The sequence below is a fragment of the Antechinus flavipes genome, chromosome 4 (genome assembly GCF_016432865.1).
Source record: "Antechinus flavipes isolate AdamAnt ecotype Samford, QLD, Australia chromosome 4, AdamAnt_v2, whole genome shotgun sequence".
NCBI classification, from domain to species: domain Eukaryota; kingdom Metazoa; phylum Chordata; class Mammalia; order Dasyuromorphia; family Dasyuridae; genus Antechinus; species Antechinus flavipes.
This window is the reverse complement of record NC_067401.1, coordinates 190,334,383-190,352,875: the sequence shown is the minus strand read 5'-3', so window position 1 is coordinate 190,352,875 and position 18,493 is coordinate 190,334,383. Positions and strand designations below refer to the sequence as shown.

Below are 18,493 nucleotides of genomic sequence, written 5' to 3'. Positions count from 1 at the left end.
TGTTTCCCCTTGGCAGATTGCCAATTCAGAAAGAAACACTCTACCCCCAGGCTAATACACATTAGCATGCTTTGCTGCTTTATTAATTTTTAAAAAGAAATTGGTTCTTCCATGGCCCGTTCTTTGGTAAAGAACCATGGAGAAACCAGTAGGGTATGAACTACAGAAGGGTCACTGGGTATAGAGACTGGCAGCAAAAACTATGTCACGACGGAGCATTGTGGCAGCTGCCTCCATCTTAGCACCTAGCACAGGTTCTCCTACCAGCCGGGCAGCCCCTCGCAATGAACGACACATCTCTGCCAGGCGCTGGATACATCTGACAATCAGACCTTCTGGGGTCCCTGATAGCCCTGCCAGCTCAGAGAAAGGCTACAAAAAAATGAAAAGGGTTAAAACTTCTGGCTCTCCCTGAGGTTCAGATAGTTGTTTCCCTTTTTTTTCCCTATCCCTAAGGAACTCACCATGCCTCGTGCCCACTCATAGACAACTTCTACCAGCCCAAAGTGTAGTTCTCCCACAAACTCTTCCACAGTCTGGTTTAGGCCACAGGATACTTGAACCTCACCAATCCGCCGGGCCACATCCTTGACACGCTCTATGCCCTGAAAAGGTTGAAGAAAGGGCAGACCATACACCTCATGTTCTTAGAGTAAACAGAAAAAGTGTCTATCATATAAGGAAGAGAAAACTCAATCTAATAATAGAACTGTGTTAGAAGAATAGAGATGGCTTTCACCAGGACAGTCTTCTTGGAGATGTGTGAAGCTCTTCTGAAATGAAGGAAAATGATGGTCCAGGATTCCCAGGGGAAATTCAGAGGCATATATGAAATGGAGGGGAGGTAGAAGTTGGGTGATGGTGAGTGGTGTGTCCCTCACCTGTTTAAGAGTGCTTGGCAATTGGTCTCCAGGATCTCCAGGACTTTGGCAGACAAGGCCAGATAGCAGAGCAGCAATCTCTTCTGGCCGAAGGGCACTCAGTGCATTGTCAAACATGAGCTCTGTCAGAAGCAGTTCATGACTACTCATGGCACATGCCACCCTTCCTGCCAGTTTCACGGTCCCTGCCCCATCCACGTAGCCCAATGTCCTCAGGATCTGGGTGAGGAAGGGGATGACATTGACATAAGAGCACAGGACTCGGTTATCTGGCTATTCTAGCTTTCTTCCTGAACCCCCGTAGCCTCAGCATTAGGCATCCAGTTCCTTCCTACCTCCACTCGCTGATGATACTCTGGCAGCAGGAGCAATGACTGGTCTGAAAGTAGAAACCGTAATCTTTCCATCTCCTTCTGGATCTGCACACGTTCCTGCAGTCTCAGGTACTAGAGAAAGAAGATGCAAGAGGAGGGATAACATTGGTGCCCTATACCTTTTCCAACTTAGGGGAAAGAGTCAAAGTACAGATTGTACCCCTCTCTCTCTTATCATTCCATTACTACATATTGGCAAAAAGACTAGGTAAAGAAACACCTCCTCTGGGAATTCAGATAACGAGTGGTCTCACCTGGGCTGGAAACCTGGGACTGTGCACACACTGGGCACCTCGAATCAATTCCTCTAGCTTCCGAGCACGAAGCCCACCCTCAACTACTAACACTTCCTTCAGTTGTAAGTCATTGACCGGATCCAGGGTGGGGGGCCCCGCTGGGTGTGCCTGAGCCAATCGGAGCATCTCCTGAACAGCAGAGGTCACCAATGGAGAGGGAGGGTCCTTCCTGAGAGAAAAACAAAAAATGTTTTTTCTCTGAAACCTCCTTTGCCCAGAGTAGGCAAACATTCATACACTATCACCACCCAATGGATCACCACCCTATAATAACTTCTTTCCAAGGTGGTAGTTTTTCCCCCAATTCATCAAACTATCCCTTCTCACCCAAAGCTACTAACTTGAATCTTGGCTGCTGCCTCTTGCTAAAATCCTCCAAAATTCGCTCCCCATTCACCCGTAGCATCTTTGTTGTAATAGCAATGATGTCATTTGGCTGAAGTTTTGCCACAGTATGATCACAAGGCCCTGTAGGACAGAATAGCAGAATCAAATTGCTGTCCTGGGGCCCAGGCATCCTGTTCCTGGGGATGGGACCCCATCCCTAATCCAAGTGTCTGCCCCACTTCCCACCCAGTTCTTACCTTCAGGCAGGAATAGCTTGTGACCCACTAAATCATCAGGATAGGGGACATCAAGGGATCTGGAACTGCCAGGCAGTGGCCCCTCAAGGGGCTGCTTCTCACAGAGAATCAAGGTTGTGAAAACTCGGTTTGTGGTATCTGAGGAGACCTGGGAGAGAAAAGCAGCATTACTCAGGTCACATTTATCTTCCTCTAATCTCACCTGACCTGGACAAGAGATGCAACTTGATTCTAAATTAAATCAAATTCCCAAGGGGAAGCGTGGTATTAAAAATGGATGAAGGACATGAATGAGAACCTGGAAGGATTTGAAAGTAGAAGTCACCCTCCCCAAATCAATGTAATTGAGTTTAAGTTAGAGAAAACAGGAAGGAATTTACCAATCTCTCAGTCCAGGGATTCCAAGCCCACTTTCCCTTACCTGCAAGATCACTCCAAGTGCATTTCGATGCTCCTGATTCTTAACCACTACCACTCTTCCCACTGACAGAGATTTCAGCCCATTCACTGATTCCATGATCCGTCGCTGGAAAAAAATGTCAGAGGAGGGACTGAGGAATAAAAAGGAGTGTTTTCTCATTGCCCTAGATCATTCCCCTGGTAAGTAAGCTGGCAGCAGCATTCTGTCTGTCCCTACCCTCCCCATTTCCCTATTTTCCCCATCACCTGGATTAGGCCTCGAGTCTCTGTCAGCTCTTCCCCCCAGCTGTAATACTCAGGAAGATCAACAAGCTGCCCTGAGGTATCTGGCTCCTCTAGGTCCCCAAGTCTCTTTGTCAATTCTGCCAAAGTCTGCTCATGTGCCTGTAAGAGTTTGGAGGAGACAGGAACTAGTATGAAGCTTCAGGAAGCTTAAGAATCAGATTTGTGTGATCACCAAGTACTGGACTACTCCCAAATCCCAGGTATGTTTTCCTTGAGGATCTGATCTAGTCCACCAACTCCTAGGTCGTTCTTCTAGGAATCCAGACATGTTCCCCAAACACCCACCAAAACACACAAATGTGCACACTCATGCATGCATATACACCTTGCTGTCCTTTCTTGAAGGGAACTCAGAAAAGCTTCTCTTCATCATATCTTCCACTCTGAGGGCATCGACCCGGAGCAAGTTAAGAATCATTGTATATGTGAGGCGAAATTGGGACTGTAGCTGGGAAGGCTTTCCCTGGGGATCAGGGATAGGAATCAGAGAAGGAAGAAGGAAATGGAAAGAATTCTTCCATTCCCCTCTCCAGAATCAAAAATATTTTTCCTATCTTAGCTGAATCCCTTCTCATTGAGAGATAGAGTCTAATTCAGCTTTACTAACAGCTATGTACACGTAAATAAATTACTGCCTTCTCTGGGTCTCAATTTCTTCATTAAGAACAGGGATTTAAATTGTTTCCACTTGCAACCTCTTTTCACTCAAGAAATTTTTGTGACCCCAGGCATATAGGTATACGAAATGGATATACAAGTCAAACATATACTGATAATAAAGCATAATTTCACAATCCCCATATTCAGTTATGGCAATCTATATGAGGTCATAAACCATAGTTTAAGAAACTAGGATCTGTGTAGGACTGGATGATTTAAAATCCCTTCCAGCTCTGACTGTTTATAATGGAAAAAACCAAAATTTTGTAAGAAACAAAACAGAAATAGGAGAGAGGTCTCTGAGATGTTCACTTACAAAAGTTGGGAGAGAAGAAAAAAAAGATTAGAACAGATACAAAAAGTTATATAATTAGAGAGAACAAAGAATTAATGGTAATCACAGCATTGGAGCTGAGAGTCAAGGGAATCTTCCCACTCTAGAGTAACTCACCAACATCATCCTATGCAGATCAGCCATCTCAGGCACACGTCCCTTACAGAGTAGGATGACAGTACCTGTAGGGTCCAGACCACGACGCCCTGCCCGCCCTGCCATCTGTACATATTCCCCAGGGAGCAAGTCACGGAAAGTTGCACCATCATGCTTGCGCATAGAATCAAACACCACAGTCCGTGCTGGCATGTTCACACCCATGGCAAAGGTTTCTGTAGCAAATAGGACCTGGGGAAAAGGATTAAGCAATTAGAAGCAGCTCTCTCTTGGCCTTCCAAGATACCACATCTGACTTTCCTAAGTTTGGACACTTTCTCAGAGCTAACTATATCCCCTTCAACCCAAGTTCTTTCTACTATCCTACCTTGACCAAACCACGACTGAAGAGCATTTCCACGATCTCCTTGAGAATGGGCAATATACCGCTGTGGTGTACACCTAGACCCCGGCGAAGGAGTTCTGACATATGCAGTACCTTTGAGCAAAAATTTGGGTGTCATTATGGAGTCATGAAGTACTCAAAGCCTAATGTATCTTTTATCTTGTTGACCTCCAACCTTCCCTTCCCGCAGGCCTCAGATACCTGAGGTAGCTGGCGGTCGGAGCCTCGAAGTCGTGCAAGGCATCGCTGCAGGAAGAGGTGGATCTCACTCTTCTCAGAGCTGGTGGTAAGATCAAGGGAGCTGAGGCCTGATGCTTGCTCATCACAGCGGCCCCGGGAGAAGGTGAACACAACCACAGGGAGCTGGGCACGGCTCCGTAGGGAGGCCAAGAGGGACAGGTATATGCCTCGGTCCTGGCAAGAAAAGAAAAGAGGGCCAGAGTCTGGGACCAAAAAGAACTAGGTTTAGATTCTAAGGCTCCAACAGGTATTAAAAGGGGAAAAGCTGGCAACTAGATTAATGGGGTCCTTAGAAAAAAGGGGTTAGATAACAAGAAAAAAACAGTTGGAAAGAAAGGGATAGAGTTAAGCAATGAATCCATTTCTGTAGATCCCATCTCAGAACTCACCTGTCCAGGACCACCTTGGTGCATTGGCTGCTTTGCCCCAAAGGTCTGTGCATGTTTGCTAGTCCTTTCTTTCTTGGCCTCCACAGCTGCATAGTATCTAAGACAAACAGATGGAGATAAAGCCCCAGGTGTTCAGGCCTTCCCAACCATGGCTTACTCCTTGCTCCCTTCCCCAATTCACCCCTTAGTGTGAAAAACTCCTCGGGAATCCAGAAGCAGAAAGAGCTCTCCTTGGGTTTTTGGACTATTCCCAGTGAACAGAAAATGTTCCAAGGGAACTGGTCGGGCAGCTGTGCTGATCACATAGAGATGCCGACGCTTCAGCCTCCTGTGGGAGAGGGACAAAGATCAGAGATCATTATATTGTGGAACTGCCCTTCCATCTCACTGTCCAACTTTTAATCCCATCTCTGGCTGTGACTATTTCTATGCTTTTATGTAAGGACTTCTAGAAAATACTTTGGGAAAAACTTCCTGAAGGTGAGAATGTGGTGACACCTTGTAATGTATTCAACTTTATGGGCCTCAATATTTGCATCTGTAAGATGAAGGAATTGGACTAGATGGCTTCTGTGGTCCTCTCTAACTCTAAAATTATAATGATATGACTCTTTCACCATTATCCCATCATTCACTCTCCTTGCCTCCAAAATCACATCCTTCTTCCATTCTTTTCCCCAAAGAATCTACATTGGACAAAGGAGCAGGACCAAGGAATAGTTACCATGAGAATTCCATATGCCTAAACAACTTTATTGAAAATCTCTGATCAAGAAGGATAACTGAAGGAAAATATCAGCATCACTACCACCACCTACTCCTTAGAGTTATACTCCTCTCCTAACTATTAATGTCAGTCTATCCTCTCCAAAGATATGGAATAATAGAACTAACTGCCTCTTCCCCAGAACATATCACATAAAACTCAAATTTTGTGTTTGTCTCTGATCCTTACCCAATCCAATCTGCAAATTCAAGGGCATTGGGCACAGTAGCACTGAGGAGAATGATGGAAACATGATCAGGAAGCATGATGAGGACTTCTTCCCATACTACTCCTCTCTAGTCACAGCAAGATCAAGGACGCAGAAATATCACAAACAAGTATAAAGATAGATACATACATGCTAACATTCACTACCCCATCTGGCCATAATTCCTGTTCTTCCTGTGACCTTCCCTTTTATCTTCAAAGAAAGCTATGTGATAAGGACTTTTTTGGTAATAAAGTTGGGAGTGGAAGTGAAGATGTGTACAAACAGGGAAGGATTGAAAGGTCCAAAGGTCAGTTACTAATGCTAATGAGCTGCATTCTCCTCACCTCAGCATCATTGATGTAATGGACCTCATCAAATATCACCCATTCGAGGTCTCGAATCACATCTGAGCCACTATACAGCATGGAGCTAGGTGAAAAGGATGGGAAGGAATACAAACAGATTTAAACATACTTGGAACTTCTTTTTCTCAAACTAATAACTTAACACCCTTGTGATTCCTACTTTAAATTTTAATTTTAAATCATTCCCCCTTAGATCCCAGACATGTATGCAATACACCAAAGACTTCAATTCAAGATGGACCCTCAATCCCAAGACATTAGTCCACTCACCGAAGGATCTCTGTGGTCATAATGAGGCAGGAAGCTTCAGGATGTAGCTGGACATCCCCTGTGAGGAGTCCCACATCACCAAAGGTGTTTCGGAAATCTCTAAATTTCTGATTACTCAGGGCCTTGATAGGTGATGTATAGATGGTACTGGAGAAGGAGGAGGAATCCTGAACTTTCACTCCTGAGCTCAGACCTACTTTCCTCTTCCTCCTCCCGGTCCACCCCACACATTCTACCAAACTGGCTTCACCATTTGCCCCTTCAGAATGCCCTTCTAAAATAACTCTGGTAATTTCTAAACCATTTTAATCTGTCCTCATTGCCTCTCTTTTCTTGTCTCTTTCTTTCTCTCCTGTTCCTCTCCATGTCATCATTTTCTCCCACAGGCTTCCCTCAACTCCTCCTTGTGTCCTAGGCATTGAGTTGGAAGAGGGCTGGACTGGTAAGGACAAGTTAAGGATAAAATCAGGATTACCCTCTTCCCACCCCCATACCGGGTCATATGTTTCTGGGCAAGGGCAATGGCATATTCAGCCACAACAGTCTTTCCTGCAGATGTGTGAGCAGCAACAAATACAGAGTCATGTCTCTCCAGGTGCAGAATAGCCTGTTTCTGAAATACATCTGGTTCAAACGGCCACTGTGAGAAGGACAGATACAGGGTAGAGAGAGTGTGAGAATGATCCAGTGGGTAAGGAAGGGAAGAGGTAGAAATATTCTTTAATAAAATGATACAAAATAAAACAAAATGACTCATAACTTTATAATCATTCCAGAGAGAATAAGTAGAGAAAAGAAGGGGGAAATAGCTACAAATATTGAGGTAAATCTGGAGGTAGATCTCCTTACCCCAACTTTATCCCTAGTACAGCCCCTCCCTATCACACACTATTTCCTTTGTGAGTAAGAGAGAATGTCCCAGGGGAGGTACATAAGAGTTACAGCATCCTGTGCCAGGAAGGCTGAGGTGAGTGGTAGTTCTTATGTTATCTGTATACCTCTCGTAGTCTGGAATAGGACAAGTCATGAATCTTACCTATCAGGAAGGGACTGGAATGAGATAAGCAGAGAATATGGATCATGGCACTGGAGAGAGGGGAGTAGAAAAGATGAGATTCATGACCTGGAAGGCAGGTTGGGGGATAAGCCGGTAGAAATCTCCCACAGGTGAAGTAATATCCACAGGAATAGCCCACTGTTCCAAGACTGGGGGCTTTGGAGGTTCTGGAGGTGACAAGGGGGCTGATGCATCCTAGAAAGTAAGGGAAAAAGAATCAGACTATCCTGGACTCCATCCCATCCCACCCTACTGCTCAGACCCCAGCAGAACATACCAAGTTATCCATCCATCTATAAGCTATCTACCTTTAGGACTAAATCCTCCAGGCTACTAGCATGAACCAGTGGGAGCTCAGAAGTGGAGGCTGTAACACTGTCCCCTCCAGGACCTCCCAATCTTCCTGAAGTCTCTTCTTCCTCCTCCTCCCCTCCACCAAGTTCCAGTGGTTCGAGAAGATGGCTAAGACTGAGGAGGCCAGAAGCAGGGGTTGAGTTATCTGGCAAGATGCAGAGGCAAGAGAAATAGAGGTACAGTCACTATTTCCCTTTCTGTTTCTTCTAACATCTTTTCTTCTCCCTTCTATCCCACCAGAGAAAATTCTTACTCTTTGGAGTGAATCCTACACCTTTCTTGAAGCCTGGAGGAATGGTAAGGAGATCTGAAAAATGACAGTGGAATGTGACTGTGGTAAGAGACCACATCCTCCTCCCATCTCCAATTTTTAATCAGAATTCAATCTGTTCTTTTAGTCCCCCCTTCACCTTTCTCAAAGTCAATCTCTTCCTCAGAGTCCCCACAAATGCTCAGATCTGCTATGGTAGGTTCATCCATCCCACCTGGGAAGAAGGGAAACAGAAAAAAAATGAGTTAGTATATATGAAATAGCTTCCTCCTAGCTTCCTTAGGACATAGGAGCCTTCTCTTCACTCTGTTCCCCATTCTCTCTCCTCAATATCACCTGGCCAAAATGGATAGTGTGTTGGGTTGCCCCATAAAGCCTGGGATGAGGGTCCTGGGGGCCGGCGTAGAGACAGGGAAGTTGTGGCTGAGAGGTTTGTGTCCTCCAATAGGACCTGAAAGAGAATACAGTGACACAATGAAGCTAAATCCATCTCTTATTCTCTGTTTTACGTCTTTGGAGATGCCCTTCACCTCTCTGTAGCCCAGGACTCTGCCGGTGGTTGGGTGTCTTTGAGCCTGCAGATCTGATGGGACAGGTGCTCCTGGCAGCCCCAGGAGAGACCAGGGATCTGTCTTTCTCTGCCATTTCCTTAAGAGACCATAAGAAACAAATCAGTCTTCCCACTACCGTCATGCCTCACTCCCATCTTAGCCCCTCCTTTTCTCAAAAACAAAAGTTCTTAGAGCCCTTCTCACCAGGCCACACGTTCCACACCATGCAGGGGCAGCCATTCAGGGGATGACAGAAACAACTGCTCAGTCTCTCCTTGCAGTTCTGGGGCACAGGGTGGTAGCCCATGAGAGAGCTGGAAAAATGAAAGAAAGACAAACACAGAATGGGAAACAGAGTGGTAGGTAGCGAATAAATTGCTCAGGAGAGAAAGAAGACAGATTAAGGTTCCTTATTAAATGAAGACAGGTCAAGGAGATACAGGAGTCAAGAGTTAAGAATAACAGAGTCAAAGGAAAGGCATACATTGATAAGTACTTCTTCAGCTACATGTTTAACACTATGATAAGCACTAACGGGAACGTAGAAAAATAAAAGACAGTCTTGCTTTCAGACTGTATTACACCAAAATATATTTGTAAAGACAGTGCCTGGCACATAATTAGTGTCGTATAAATGCTTATTTCCTTTCCCTCCCCAGCCTTCCTTTCAAAAAGTTAGCTAGTTTACTGATAAGATGACATATTGATACATAAGTGTAAATGTATGAGATATAAGTGCTGAGGAGAAAAATCAGCAGCAGCAAGGAAGCAGATTAAAAGCAATGGCATAAACTTTAGGGAAAGAAAAGGAGACAAGACCAAAAAGTAGGTAAAAAGGAGGTTAATCCCTCAATTCAGACAATGAAGTTAGAAACTCCTCAAATCTTTTCAATTATTAAAGAGTGTTTTTATCTACACACTTAAGTGCTAGAGGAAATTGAAAGATTAAATAAAATGGTCCTGACTCCAGCCAAAGGCTTCAAGGAATCTGCAGAACAAGATCCTCACATCCCACTTCCAATATAAAATGGCACTCAAAATCATACTAAATTGAATTAAATTTTTTCCAGACTTTTTTTTGCTCAGACAGTTGAGGTTAAGTGACTTGCCCACGGTCACACAGCTAGGACGTGTAAAGTGTTAAGTGTCTGAGGTCCCATTTGAACTCAGGTCCTCCTGACTTCAGGGCTGCTTGCACTGCGCCACCAAGCGGCCCCCCTTTCTTCACATCTTTTAGTAATACACAGAAGTGGGCATAAGAATTGAGAGTCAATGAATAACTGTTGAAAAGGATTGCTGTCATTGTGAATACATTGTTAAAAACGACAATGACACATTTCCTTATTTTCTCATCTTAACCATACACCATTCTTCCCTCCCCCATGAAATCAGGAAAACGATGATTAGCCTCATTTTACAGAGAAGGAAACTGCGGCCCAAGAAGAGCGTGGACAAGGCTCTCTTCCCACCTCAAACCCGTCCCCCCTCCCCAACTCTCGACAAAAGAGCTCGATCCAGGGTTCCACAGGGGGTGACAGCACTGGAAGGATGCAGTACCTGCTGACTGCAAGCCCAGGATCTTTCCCTTACACTAAACCATAAAGTATTGCGGGAAAGGAGAAAAACTGCTTTATTCTGGATCGGGGTGAGTGGAAGCCCTCGGGGATTCAGGGCTCACTCACGGTGCCGGCGGGCGAATCCGAGACCTGAGGCTGGCTCAGAAGCTCCCAGCGCCCAGTGCATCCGAGCTCCAGCGCACAGAAAGGCAAATCCAGGGGCCCCCGAGGGGGCAGTACTGAGAAACAAAAAGACTAGTAAGGAGAGAGGGCAAAGATGCAGACTTAGGGCAAAGGGCAAAGGTTACCCTCGCTCCCGGCCCCTATTCTGCCTCATCCCTTACCCAGACGCTCCGTCTCCAGCATAACGCAGCTTCCCACAGTCTTCGCGAAGCCGGAAGTGCTTAGAAGACCGAAGCTCTGGAAGTCCCGCCCCTGGCATGGCGGAAGTTGCCGCGTCCTGCGTGATTGACGTCATAAGAGAGAAGGGCGGAAATGGCTTCAGGCCGAGAAACAAGGCAGGTAGTGGGGAAGAGTGTAGAAAAGAAACAGTGCCGGAAATGGCGCAAGGCCTAAAGGGAAGTGCCTTCCCCTCCGGCCGCCTAGGTTACAGAGCCTACCAGTTCCAGATCCCTCCCCTAAACGTCATCACTCTGCGCCCGTCTGGTCTTCCCGAGAGGGCAGAGGGAATTGCTGCGGTGGACCGTGTAAAGGAGATAACGTCTCCCTTTTCTGGTGAGAACCCTCCCTCTCTCCATCTCTTCGGCCTACGGCTCTTTATGTCTTCCTTTCTCGTTGCTATGGTGACATGGCGGGAATTCCAGCTCGAACCCCGGACGTTCGGAAACCCCTGTTGTTGCTATGATCACCACCTTCGAGTGGCCCGAGTTCGAGCACTGTTGCCATAGTAACGATGTACGTGAGGGTTGGGGATATTCCAGGAGAGAGCATTTGTATATTGTTTCACCTAATAAACTCACGCCCCTTGAGGGCAGGAAAAGTTTTTGCTATTCGTCGTACTCCCGACGTTTAACACAGTTCCTGGCTCATAGTAAGCTCTTAATAAGTTGATTTGCCTTGAGAATGCCCTACCAACTAAGAATAGGGGGAGGAAGATGGAGGCAAAAAAGAGATTTTTTTAAATCTCTAGGGCAACATCATATCGCTTACATTCTAACTGAAGAGCGTCCTCCTCCAAAATGATTTTGTGCTGGAATTCAAACATAACTTGGGTCCTAGTCCTGTGGCTTTGCCACCTCAAACAAGCCACTTCTCTTTTGAGAATCTGTTTCATCACATCTAGAGTAGATGAGAGTCAGAGCAGGTGGCCTTCGAAGTTCTTTGTTTTGGGACTCTATGACTTGGCTGTCCCAGGGTTCTCTCCTTTGGAGTCCAGGGATGGCACGCATGAAAGCCACAAAGAGAGGACAGAGCAGGCCATGGTTAATGGATATGTCTCAGATACCATAGGCCCTAAGGTTGTGGTATCCATCGATGGATAAAAGATACTTCCCTTGGATATGTTGTTTTGCTTTCCAGTTGCGTCTCTGGAGAGCCAGACCTGGCTCAGAACTGGGAGCTGACATGTTGGTGCTGCCCCCAGGACTGAGTGAGGAGGAAGAAACTTTGCAGAAGAAATTCAGCAAACTCAAGAAAAAGGTAAGCAAACAAGCAGAGTGAACAGAAGAAAAGCATAGGCTTGTATCCCAAACTCTTTTCTTGGGCTCATTACTGTAAGAATAACCATCTTCCCACCACCATTAAATTTGGTACCTCTTGATAAGCAACAACACCCTTGGTATACGTATGACTTGTGAACCCAGTATCACCTTATGTCACCTTGCCCAACCACAAGACATTGTGATTTTAGTAGTTCTTATCAGAAATTACTTTAAGTGAAATTTATGAGAAATTCTCCAAATAAGAGATCATAAAATCTTAAAGTGAGAAAAAGCCTCCATTAACTCCTTTTTCTTTTTTATTTCCCTATCCTCTCTAGAAAAAAGCATTATTGGCTCTTAAGAAGCAAAGTAATAGTAGCACAGCCAGCCAGGGGGGCATCAAACGCTGTGAGTAATGGGTTAAGTGCTGTTATTAATGGGTTAAGTGCTGTTATTACAAGGGATGAGAGAAGTGGAGGAGGGGAGATGGATTTTGGTTGGAATTCCAGCAGTATACTGGAAAAAAGAATTGGGACCTAAAAGGACTTCTCCCACAAGTTAGACAAGATTATTATTTCCACTTAATACTTTCTGTGTTTTTCCTTAATTAGCTCTATCAGAGCAACCTGTGGTAGACACAGCCACAGCAACAGAGCAGGCTAAACAGCTGGTAAAATCAGGAGCCATTAGTGCCATTAAAGCTGAAACCAAAAATTCTGGCTTCAAGCGATCACGGACTCTGGAGGGGAAATTGAAGGTAAGTGGAATCAAAGAAAGAATAGGTGAGTCCAATCTTAATTTACCATGCTGAGGGCCATTAGAATGGGGATGGTATCTCATTCATTTTTATATCTTCTTAAAGGACTAGAACAGCTTTGTCTATCTAGTAAATACCCAATAAGCATTTGAATTGAATTGAGAAAAGGAGGGCTTTCTTGAGGATGGAAGAAAACAATTTTAGGAAGAAACCTTTAGGAAATTCACTTTCTATGGGCCCCAGTTTTCTCATAAGGAAATCAGACCAGATGATTTTTTTTTTTAAGGTCCCTTGTGATTTAAAATTACTTTCTATCAAAGATATTATATTCATGGAACTACACCTGAGAGGTGGTACAAGCCAAATTTAAAATATCCTCAAGAAAGGTTTGGGTAATTTCATTAATCAAAAAGCATTAAATGCTTACTGGGTATCAGGCCCAGTGTTAGGCATTGATATACAAAAACACAAATGCCCTTAATCTTGGGGGAAATAGTATGTATATATTATAAGTATAGAGTAATTTGGGGCAGAGGAAGACTGACAGCTTGAGTGGATCAAGAAAAGTTTCATGTAAAAAGGTGGTCCTTGAACTGAGGTTTGAAATAAACAAGGAATTCTTAGATAAGTTAAGGAGGAAATTAGGGGATGATACCAATACATAGGAAATAGCTAGTGAAAAAAAAGCACCAAGATGGGTAAAGGAGGTTAGTCTGGGTTGCCCTCCTAATGTAGGAATCAGAATGATTATATAAAGATGGAAAGCTATGTTGGGACCTGGTTATAAAAGATTTTAAATGCCAAATGAAGGATTTTATATTTAGTCCTAAAAGCAGTAGGGAGCCATTATCCAATGGCTAATTTATTGAAATGGAAAATGACATCGTCATACCTCCATTTTAGGAAATCGCTCTAATGTGGAAAGATTGGAGAAGGGAAAGACTTCAGAAAGAAAGACTTAAGAGGTTATTGCAGTAATTTAGGCAATAGGTGAGGACAGCTTTAAAAACTAGGGCTATAGTCATGTGAGTAAAAAGGAAACTACCCAAAACATTTTGTTGAGGTATAGACAAGATTTAGTATTTGTGGAGTACGAAATCAAAGATAATGCTACAGTTTGTGAACATAGGTGACAAAAATATTGGTGACTTCAGTAGAGATGAGAAAGTTTGGAGGATGGTTTTGGGGAAAATATATATAAGTTCTGTTTTGGATTTGTTGCATGGGATATACCTAAAGGACATATAGTTCAAAATTTCCAATAAGCAATTGATTTAAGATTGGAGGAATAAAAATGTTGAATATAGTTCTTGAAATTATCAGCGTAGAAATTATTATTAAGTCATTTGGGAGCTAAAAAACTCATCAAATGAGTAGGAGGAATAAGAGAAGAGAACACAGGACAATACTTTGGAGTACACCCAAAGTTAAGGGACATGATAAAGGATAATAAATGAGTGAAGAAGACTGAGAAATAGTAGTAATAATGTAGGAGCAAAACTAAGACAATATTGTCACAAAAACCCAGAGCATATTAATGAATGATTAGTCAATTATCTGAGGAAATTAGAAATGTATAGGGGCATTTCTTTTTCACATATGCCCTGTTTGGGGAGGAACTAAAAGAAAAGGGGAATCATCAGTTTTGTTTTGTTTTTTTAAAGAGGCGGGAAAGCTTTGGCCAATTGGATAGAGCATCCTAATTCCACTTTGTTATCCTTAGGATCCAGAGAAGGGCCTAGCCCCTACTTTTCAGCCATTTCAGCGAAGCATCTCAGCTGATGATGATTTGCAGGAGGTAATGTGGAAATTACAAGACTTCCTGTGCTTAAAAAAGCATTTGGAGGCAAGGTGGGGAAATGGAAGGAAGGGGAGCATAGGGGATAAGGGATAGTTGTAGTGGGAATATATTGGGCAAAGTAAGAGGAGAAAGAAAAATGAATGAGGCAACAGGGTATCTGATTCTGGGTATTAACTTGGCTATTCTTCATGTTATTCTTTGTTTTCTTTCATCTAGTCATCCAGACGGCCCCAGAGGAAATCTCTATATGAGAGGTTAGAGATGGAATAGGGTTCCTGGAGCCATGCTTGGACTGGAAGGAACCAGGATTTGAAAGGGGAGGATACACATACTTCAGAAGGAGGGAATGGGGTAAAAGGACCTTATAATATTTTTGTATACTTTTACAGCTTTGTGTCATCCAGTGATCGACTTCGGGAGCTAGGACCAGATGGGGAAGAATCAGAAGGTCCAGGGAGTGGAGATGGCCCTCCCCGAAGCTTTGATTGGGGTTATGAGGAACGAAGTGGTCCCCCCTCTTCTGTCTCCCCACCCCGAAGCCGAAGTCGAGATTGCAGCCATGAGAGGAACCGGGATCGGGATAGGGATAGAGACCGGGATCGAGATCGAGACAGAGATCGTGATCGGGACAAGGATCGGGACCGGGACAGAGAACGTGATCGAGACCGGGACAGGGACCGAGACCGGGATAGAGACCGAGACCGGGACAGGGACAAGGACCGAGACCGTGAACGAGAGGGCCCTTTCCGAAGTAAATGACATGAGTTTAGGGGATAGGAAGTTTCTGAGAATATTTGAGTAGGGTCTACAATGACCTTTCCAGTTAAAGATTGATTGGATTATAATCCCTGATCCTAAATATGATCTCTGGCCTTACAGGGTCTGATTCATTTCCTGAGTATCGAGGTCCACGTAAGGGAAACACATTGTATGTATCTGGAACAGATATGACACCCACTCTCCTTCGTGAAGCCTTCTCACCCTTTGGGAACATCATTGACCTCTCCATGGACCCACCCCGAAAGTAAGGAGGGTTTGGAAGAGGAAGGTAAAAGGAGAGGCTCAGTAAGCTATTTTTGCTCCTAGGAAAAAATATAAGGGAGTAAAAGTTCTCATGGGCCAAAGCAGAGACAGAAGATTGGAAGGGTGTAGGGAGGGGAAACTTATATTGGGCTTGGTAGAAGAAATAGGGGGAGGAAGTGGCCAAAAAAGATGTGGGCCCTAGGAATGATGCTGTTTTCCATCCTCACCCAGCTGTGCCTTTGTCACGTATGAGAAGATGGAATCAGCGGATCAGGCAATAGCCGAGGTCAGAATTCTTAAATAGATTCCCTTTGTCCCTTCTCCTCTTCCTGTTATTTCCCCCATAAAATATTGGGCATGGGAGAGTGTAAATTGTGAGTACCTTCCCAACATCATAGTCTCTTCCTCATTCTCAATCTTAATTCCCTACATTATGTTCATAGAATGTATCTGATGCAAATAGATCCTCTCTAATTTGTTCTTAACTTTCTACCACTACTGGTCTCTCCACTCACAGCTCAATGGGACCAAGGTAGAATCTGTGCAACTCAAGGTTAGCATCGCTCGTAAGCAGCCTATGCTAGATGCTGCCACCGGCAATTCTGTCTGGGGCTCCCTTGGTAAGAATACATTTCCAGCTCAACTCCACAGTAATCCACCACTTCATCTTCCTTTTCTGCATAACTGTAGATTCACTAGAATGAGATAAGGGCCAGGACAAGGTTAGTAGTCATGGAGAGGGAAAGGAAAGAAGATGAACTCAAGATTTTTGGAAAGAATTAACAAAATTGAGTTGGACATAGAAGTGTGAAGCGGGGATTGGGGGCTGTCAGAGAAGGAAGTGTCTATTCATAGGGAAAATTCTAGCCTAAATAACTTGGAAAAATAGGAAAGTTGGATTCAGGAGGCTATTTTGTTAGAGAAGTAGATGTTACATTTTAGATATGTTGATTTTTGAGGTGATAGCAGGACTTTCAGATGTTAAATGCCCTCTATGTATATAGGAGCCTGGAACTCAGATGTTAAGGATGTGGATGAAAGTTACATAAAAAATAATTGTAACATAGAAAATAATTGAAGTTATGAGAGATCAATTCATCAGTAAAGCTATAGAGATGAGCAAAAAATCAGGAACTGAGCCTTGAGGATTATCTAGTCATTTTTCCCCTTCATTTCCTCCCAAAATGTAGGAGAGGGAGGGGAATAGAAAAGAGAGAGATAGCCAGAGATAGTCATGAAAGTCAAGTTTCAGGAAGTTGGGAAGGGAGAGTATAATCTAGAGTGTCACTTTGCCCCAGAAAGTGAAAACTAGGAAAAGACCAGTTTATAGTAACTGTCCTAGTTTATAGTATATCATTAAATCATAGTCATAGGATTTAGAGATGATCTAGGCCAACATCCTCATTTTACAGATGGGGAAAATGAGGTCCTAAGAGGTCAAATGATTTGCCCCAAATTACATAGCAGAACCAACATTATCTCACTCCTACTCTAGTACTCTTCATGCATTTGTTGGTGAACTTTGAGGGAGCAATTTTCATGAACTGGTGAGTAAAAGTCAGCTGTCATAGGGAAGAGAATGAATAGTAAGGAAGTGTCAGTACTTACTTAGTTGGAAACCAATCAATTGAAAGACTTAGCATTGAAAAGGAAAGGAACAAGATATTAATTAAAGAATTAAGCCAGCATCAAACAAAGGGCCTGGAGGTTTGTTTCTTGTTTTGTTTTTTCAGAATGTAGGTAAATAAGCATATTTGAAAGTGGAGGAAGAATTAAAGAGATTCGAAGGAGGATATATGAGAATGCAGTTTCCCAGGAGTTGGGAAGAACTGTTATCTTTAGGGCATTGGCTGAAAGGAAGTAACTTTAGGAGAAGGGATTTTTCTCCCTCTGTATTCTAAAGGAAGGAAGCGGTAGTACACAAAAGTAAGGATAGTATGTCAAATTGTTCTCAGAATGTGTTTAGAAAAGGTTAAGAACTTTAAGAATATTTTGAAATAAATTGACTTATTACCTTGGAAGAGATTTGTTTATATTGCTGCTGCATCTGCCTCTATCACTTTAAGATGAATAAATTAATCAATTTCCCAACTTTATAGCTAAATAATAGGAAATTTTTTCATGGTGAGGGAGAGAGGAAAGGAAAGAGAGGGGAATATCAACCAAATTTATCAAAGGTAAGAAGGAAAATTCATCAATGTCATTGACAAAAGAATGCAACTTCCTTTCAGAATTTTAATAACCCTATTGTTGTACTGATAGAAGTTAAGTATTTGTTAACACTGTCTTTACTTTCTAAAATCATTGTAGACACAAATTGCTTTTACAATATAATTCAAAATGGCAGTTTTTTCCACTTCTTTCCTTCACTTAAGTTTCAAGAGCTTCACTCAGAACTTGAGGCTTCCAGAACCTGAGTTGGCCACTCATGGGCTTGAGAATGGCAGGAAGGCAGTCCAGAGTAGATTAATGTAGAAGGGCTTACATTCCCAGAAGTCTGTGTGAAGTTGCAGATTCCAAAGAGGAAAAAAAAGAACTGAAGACCAACATTGCTTCAAACTAAGGATGAGTTCTGACTAGGTTTGTTTTTTGGTTTTTTTTAATTAATATTTTTGACATATTCTCTTCTTTCTCTCTAGCTGTACAAAGCAGCCCTAAAGGCTGTCATCGGGACAAGAGGACCCAGATTGTCTACAATGATGATGTCTATAAAGAAAACCTTGTGGATGGGTTCTAGGCAGCTGAAAGAGGGAGGGAAGAAATCCCTCCTTCCCTTTCTCCCCTCCTCCCCTCCAGGTTTTAGTAAAAACCCACTGAAGTGGATATTCAGTTAACCTTCTTAGTTTCTGAATTTCTTTGGCTGTCAAGAATTTTTCAGCCCTATA

At 43.4% G+C, this 18,493-nt stretch overlaps 2 protein-coding genes across 3 annotated transcripts; one reads left to right on the top strand and one right to left on the bottom strand.

Moving 5' to 3' along the window:
* Nucleotides 1-52: 52 nt before the first annotated feature.
* On the bottom strand, nt 53-10,816 carry SKIC2 (SKI2 subunit of superkiller complex). The gene is made up of 28 exons (XM_051996243.1): nt 10,711-10,816; nt 10,493-10,605; nt 9,015-9,124; nt 8,790-8,907; nt 8,596-8,710; nt 8,399-8,473; nt 8,242-8,295; nt 7,943-8,133; nt 7,701-7,829; nt 7,072-7,217; nt 6,578-6,724; nt 6,287-6,371; nt 5,921-6,027; nt 5,147-5,293; nt 4,966-5,062; nt 4,538-4,750; nt 4,319-4,429; nt 3,952-4,182; nt 3,166-3,303; nt 2,802-2,939; nt 2,557-2,661; nt 2,136-2,283; nt 1,893-2,019; nt 1,510-1,720; nt 1,217-1,327; nt 882-1,100; nt 465-605; nt 53-372 (listed from the first exon to the last, which is right to left on the bottom strand). Exons 1-28 carry the CDS (start codon nt 10,730-10,732, stop codon nt 172-174), a joined length of 3,750 nt encoding a protein of 1,249 aa, XP_051852203.1. The 5' UTR covers nt 10,733-10,816; the 3' UTR covers nt 53-171.
* Nucleotides 10,817-10,985: 169 nt separating this feature from the next.
* On the top strand, nt 10,986-18,442 carry NELFE (negative elongation factor complex member E). Of its 2 annotated transcripts, none has more exons than XM_051996254.1 (11): nt 10,986-11,101; nt 11,906-12,025; nt 12,366-12,435; nt 12,639-12,784; nt 14,508-14,582; nt 14,802-14,839; nt 14,975-15,336; nt 15,465-15,609; nt 15,840-15,894; nt 16,126-16,228; nt 18,248-18,442. In XM_051996254.1, exons 2-11 carry the CDS (start codon nt 11,951-11,953, stop codon nt 18,343-18,345), a joined length of 1,167 nt encoding a protein of 388 aa, XP_051852214.1. In that variant the 5' UTR covers nt 10,986-11,101; nt 11,906-11,950; the 3' UTR covers nt 18,346-18,442. The 2 variants fall into 2 exon arrangements, with proteins under 2 accessions (XP_051852214.1, XP_051852213.1); XM_051996253.1 differs by having other exon boundaries at nt 11,022-11,281.
* The last annotated feature ends 51 nt before the right edge of the window (nt 18,443-18,493 follow it).

Bases quoted from the DNA above. Each gene is read 5' to 3' on its own strand.
- SKIC2 (XM_051996243.1), bottom strand. From the start codon at position 10,732: ATGCTGGAGACGGAGCGTCTGG. The intron at 8,296-8,398 runs GTGAAGGGGGGA...GTCATTTTTCAG, and splicing joins AGAGATTGACTTTGAGAAAG to ATCTCCTTACCATTCCTCCA. The intron at 1,721-1,892 runs GTTAGTAGCTTT...TTTTTCTCTCAG, and splicing joins AGGCAGCAGCCAAGATTCAA to GAAGGACCCTCCCTCTCCAT.
- NELFE (XM_051996253.1), top strand. From the start codon at position 11,228: ATGATCACCACCTTCGAGTGGCCCGAGTTCGAGCACTGTTGCCATAGT. The intron at 14,583-14,801 runs GTAATGTGGAAA...TCTTTCATCTAG, and splicing joins CTGATGATGATTTGCAGGAG to TCATCCAGACGGCCCCAGAG. The intron at 16,229-18,247 runs GTAAGAATACAT...CTTTCTCTCTAG, and splicing joins TTCTGTCTGGGGCTCCCTTG to CTGTACAAAGCAGCCCTAAA.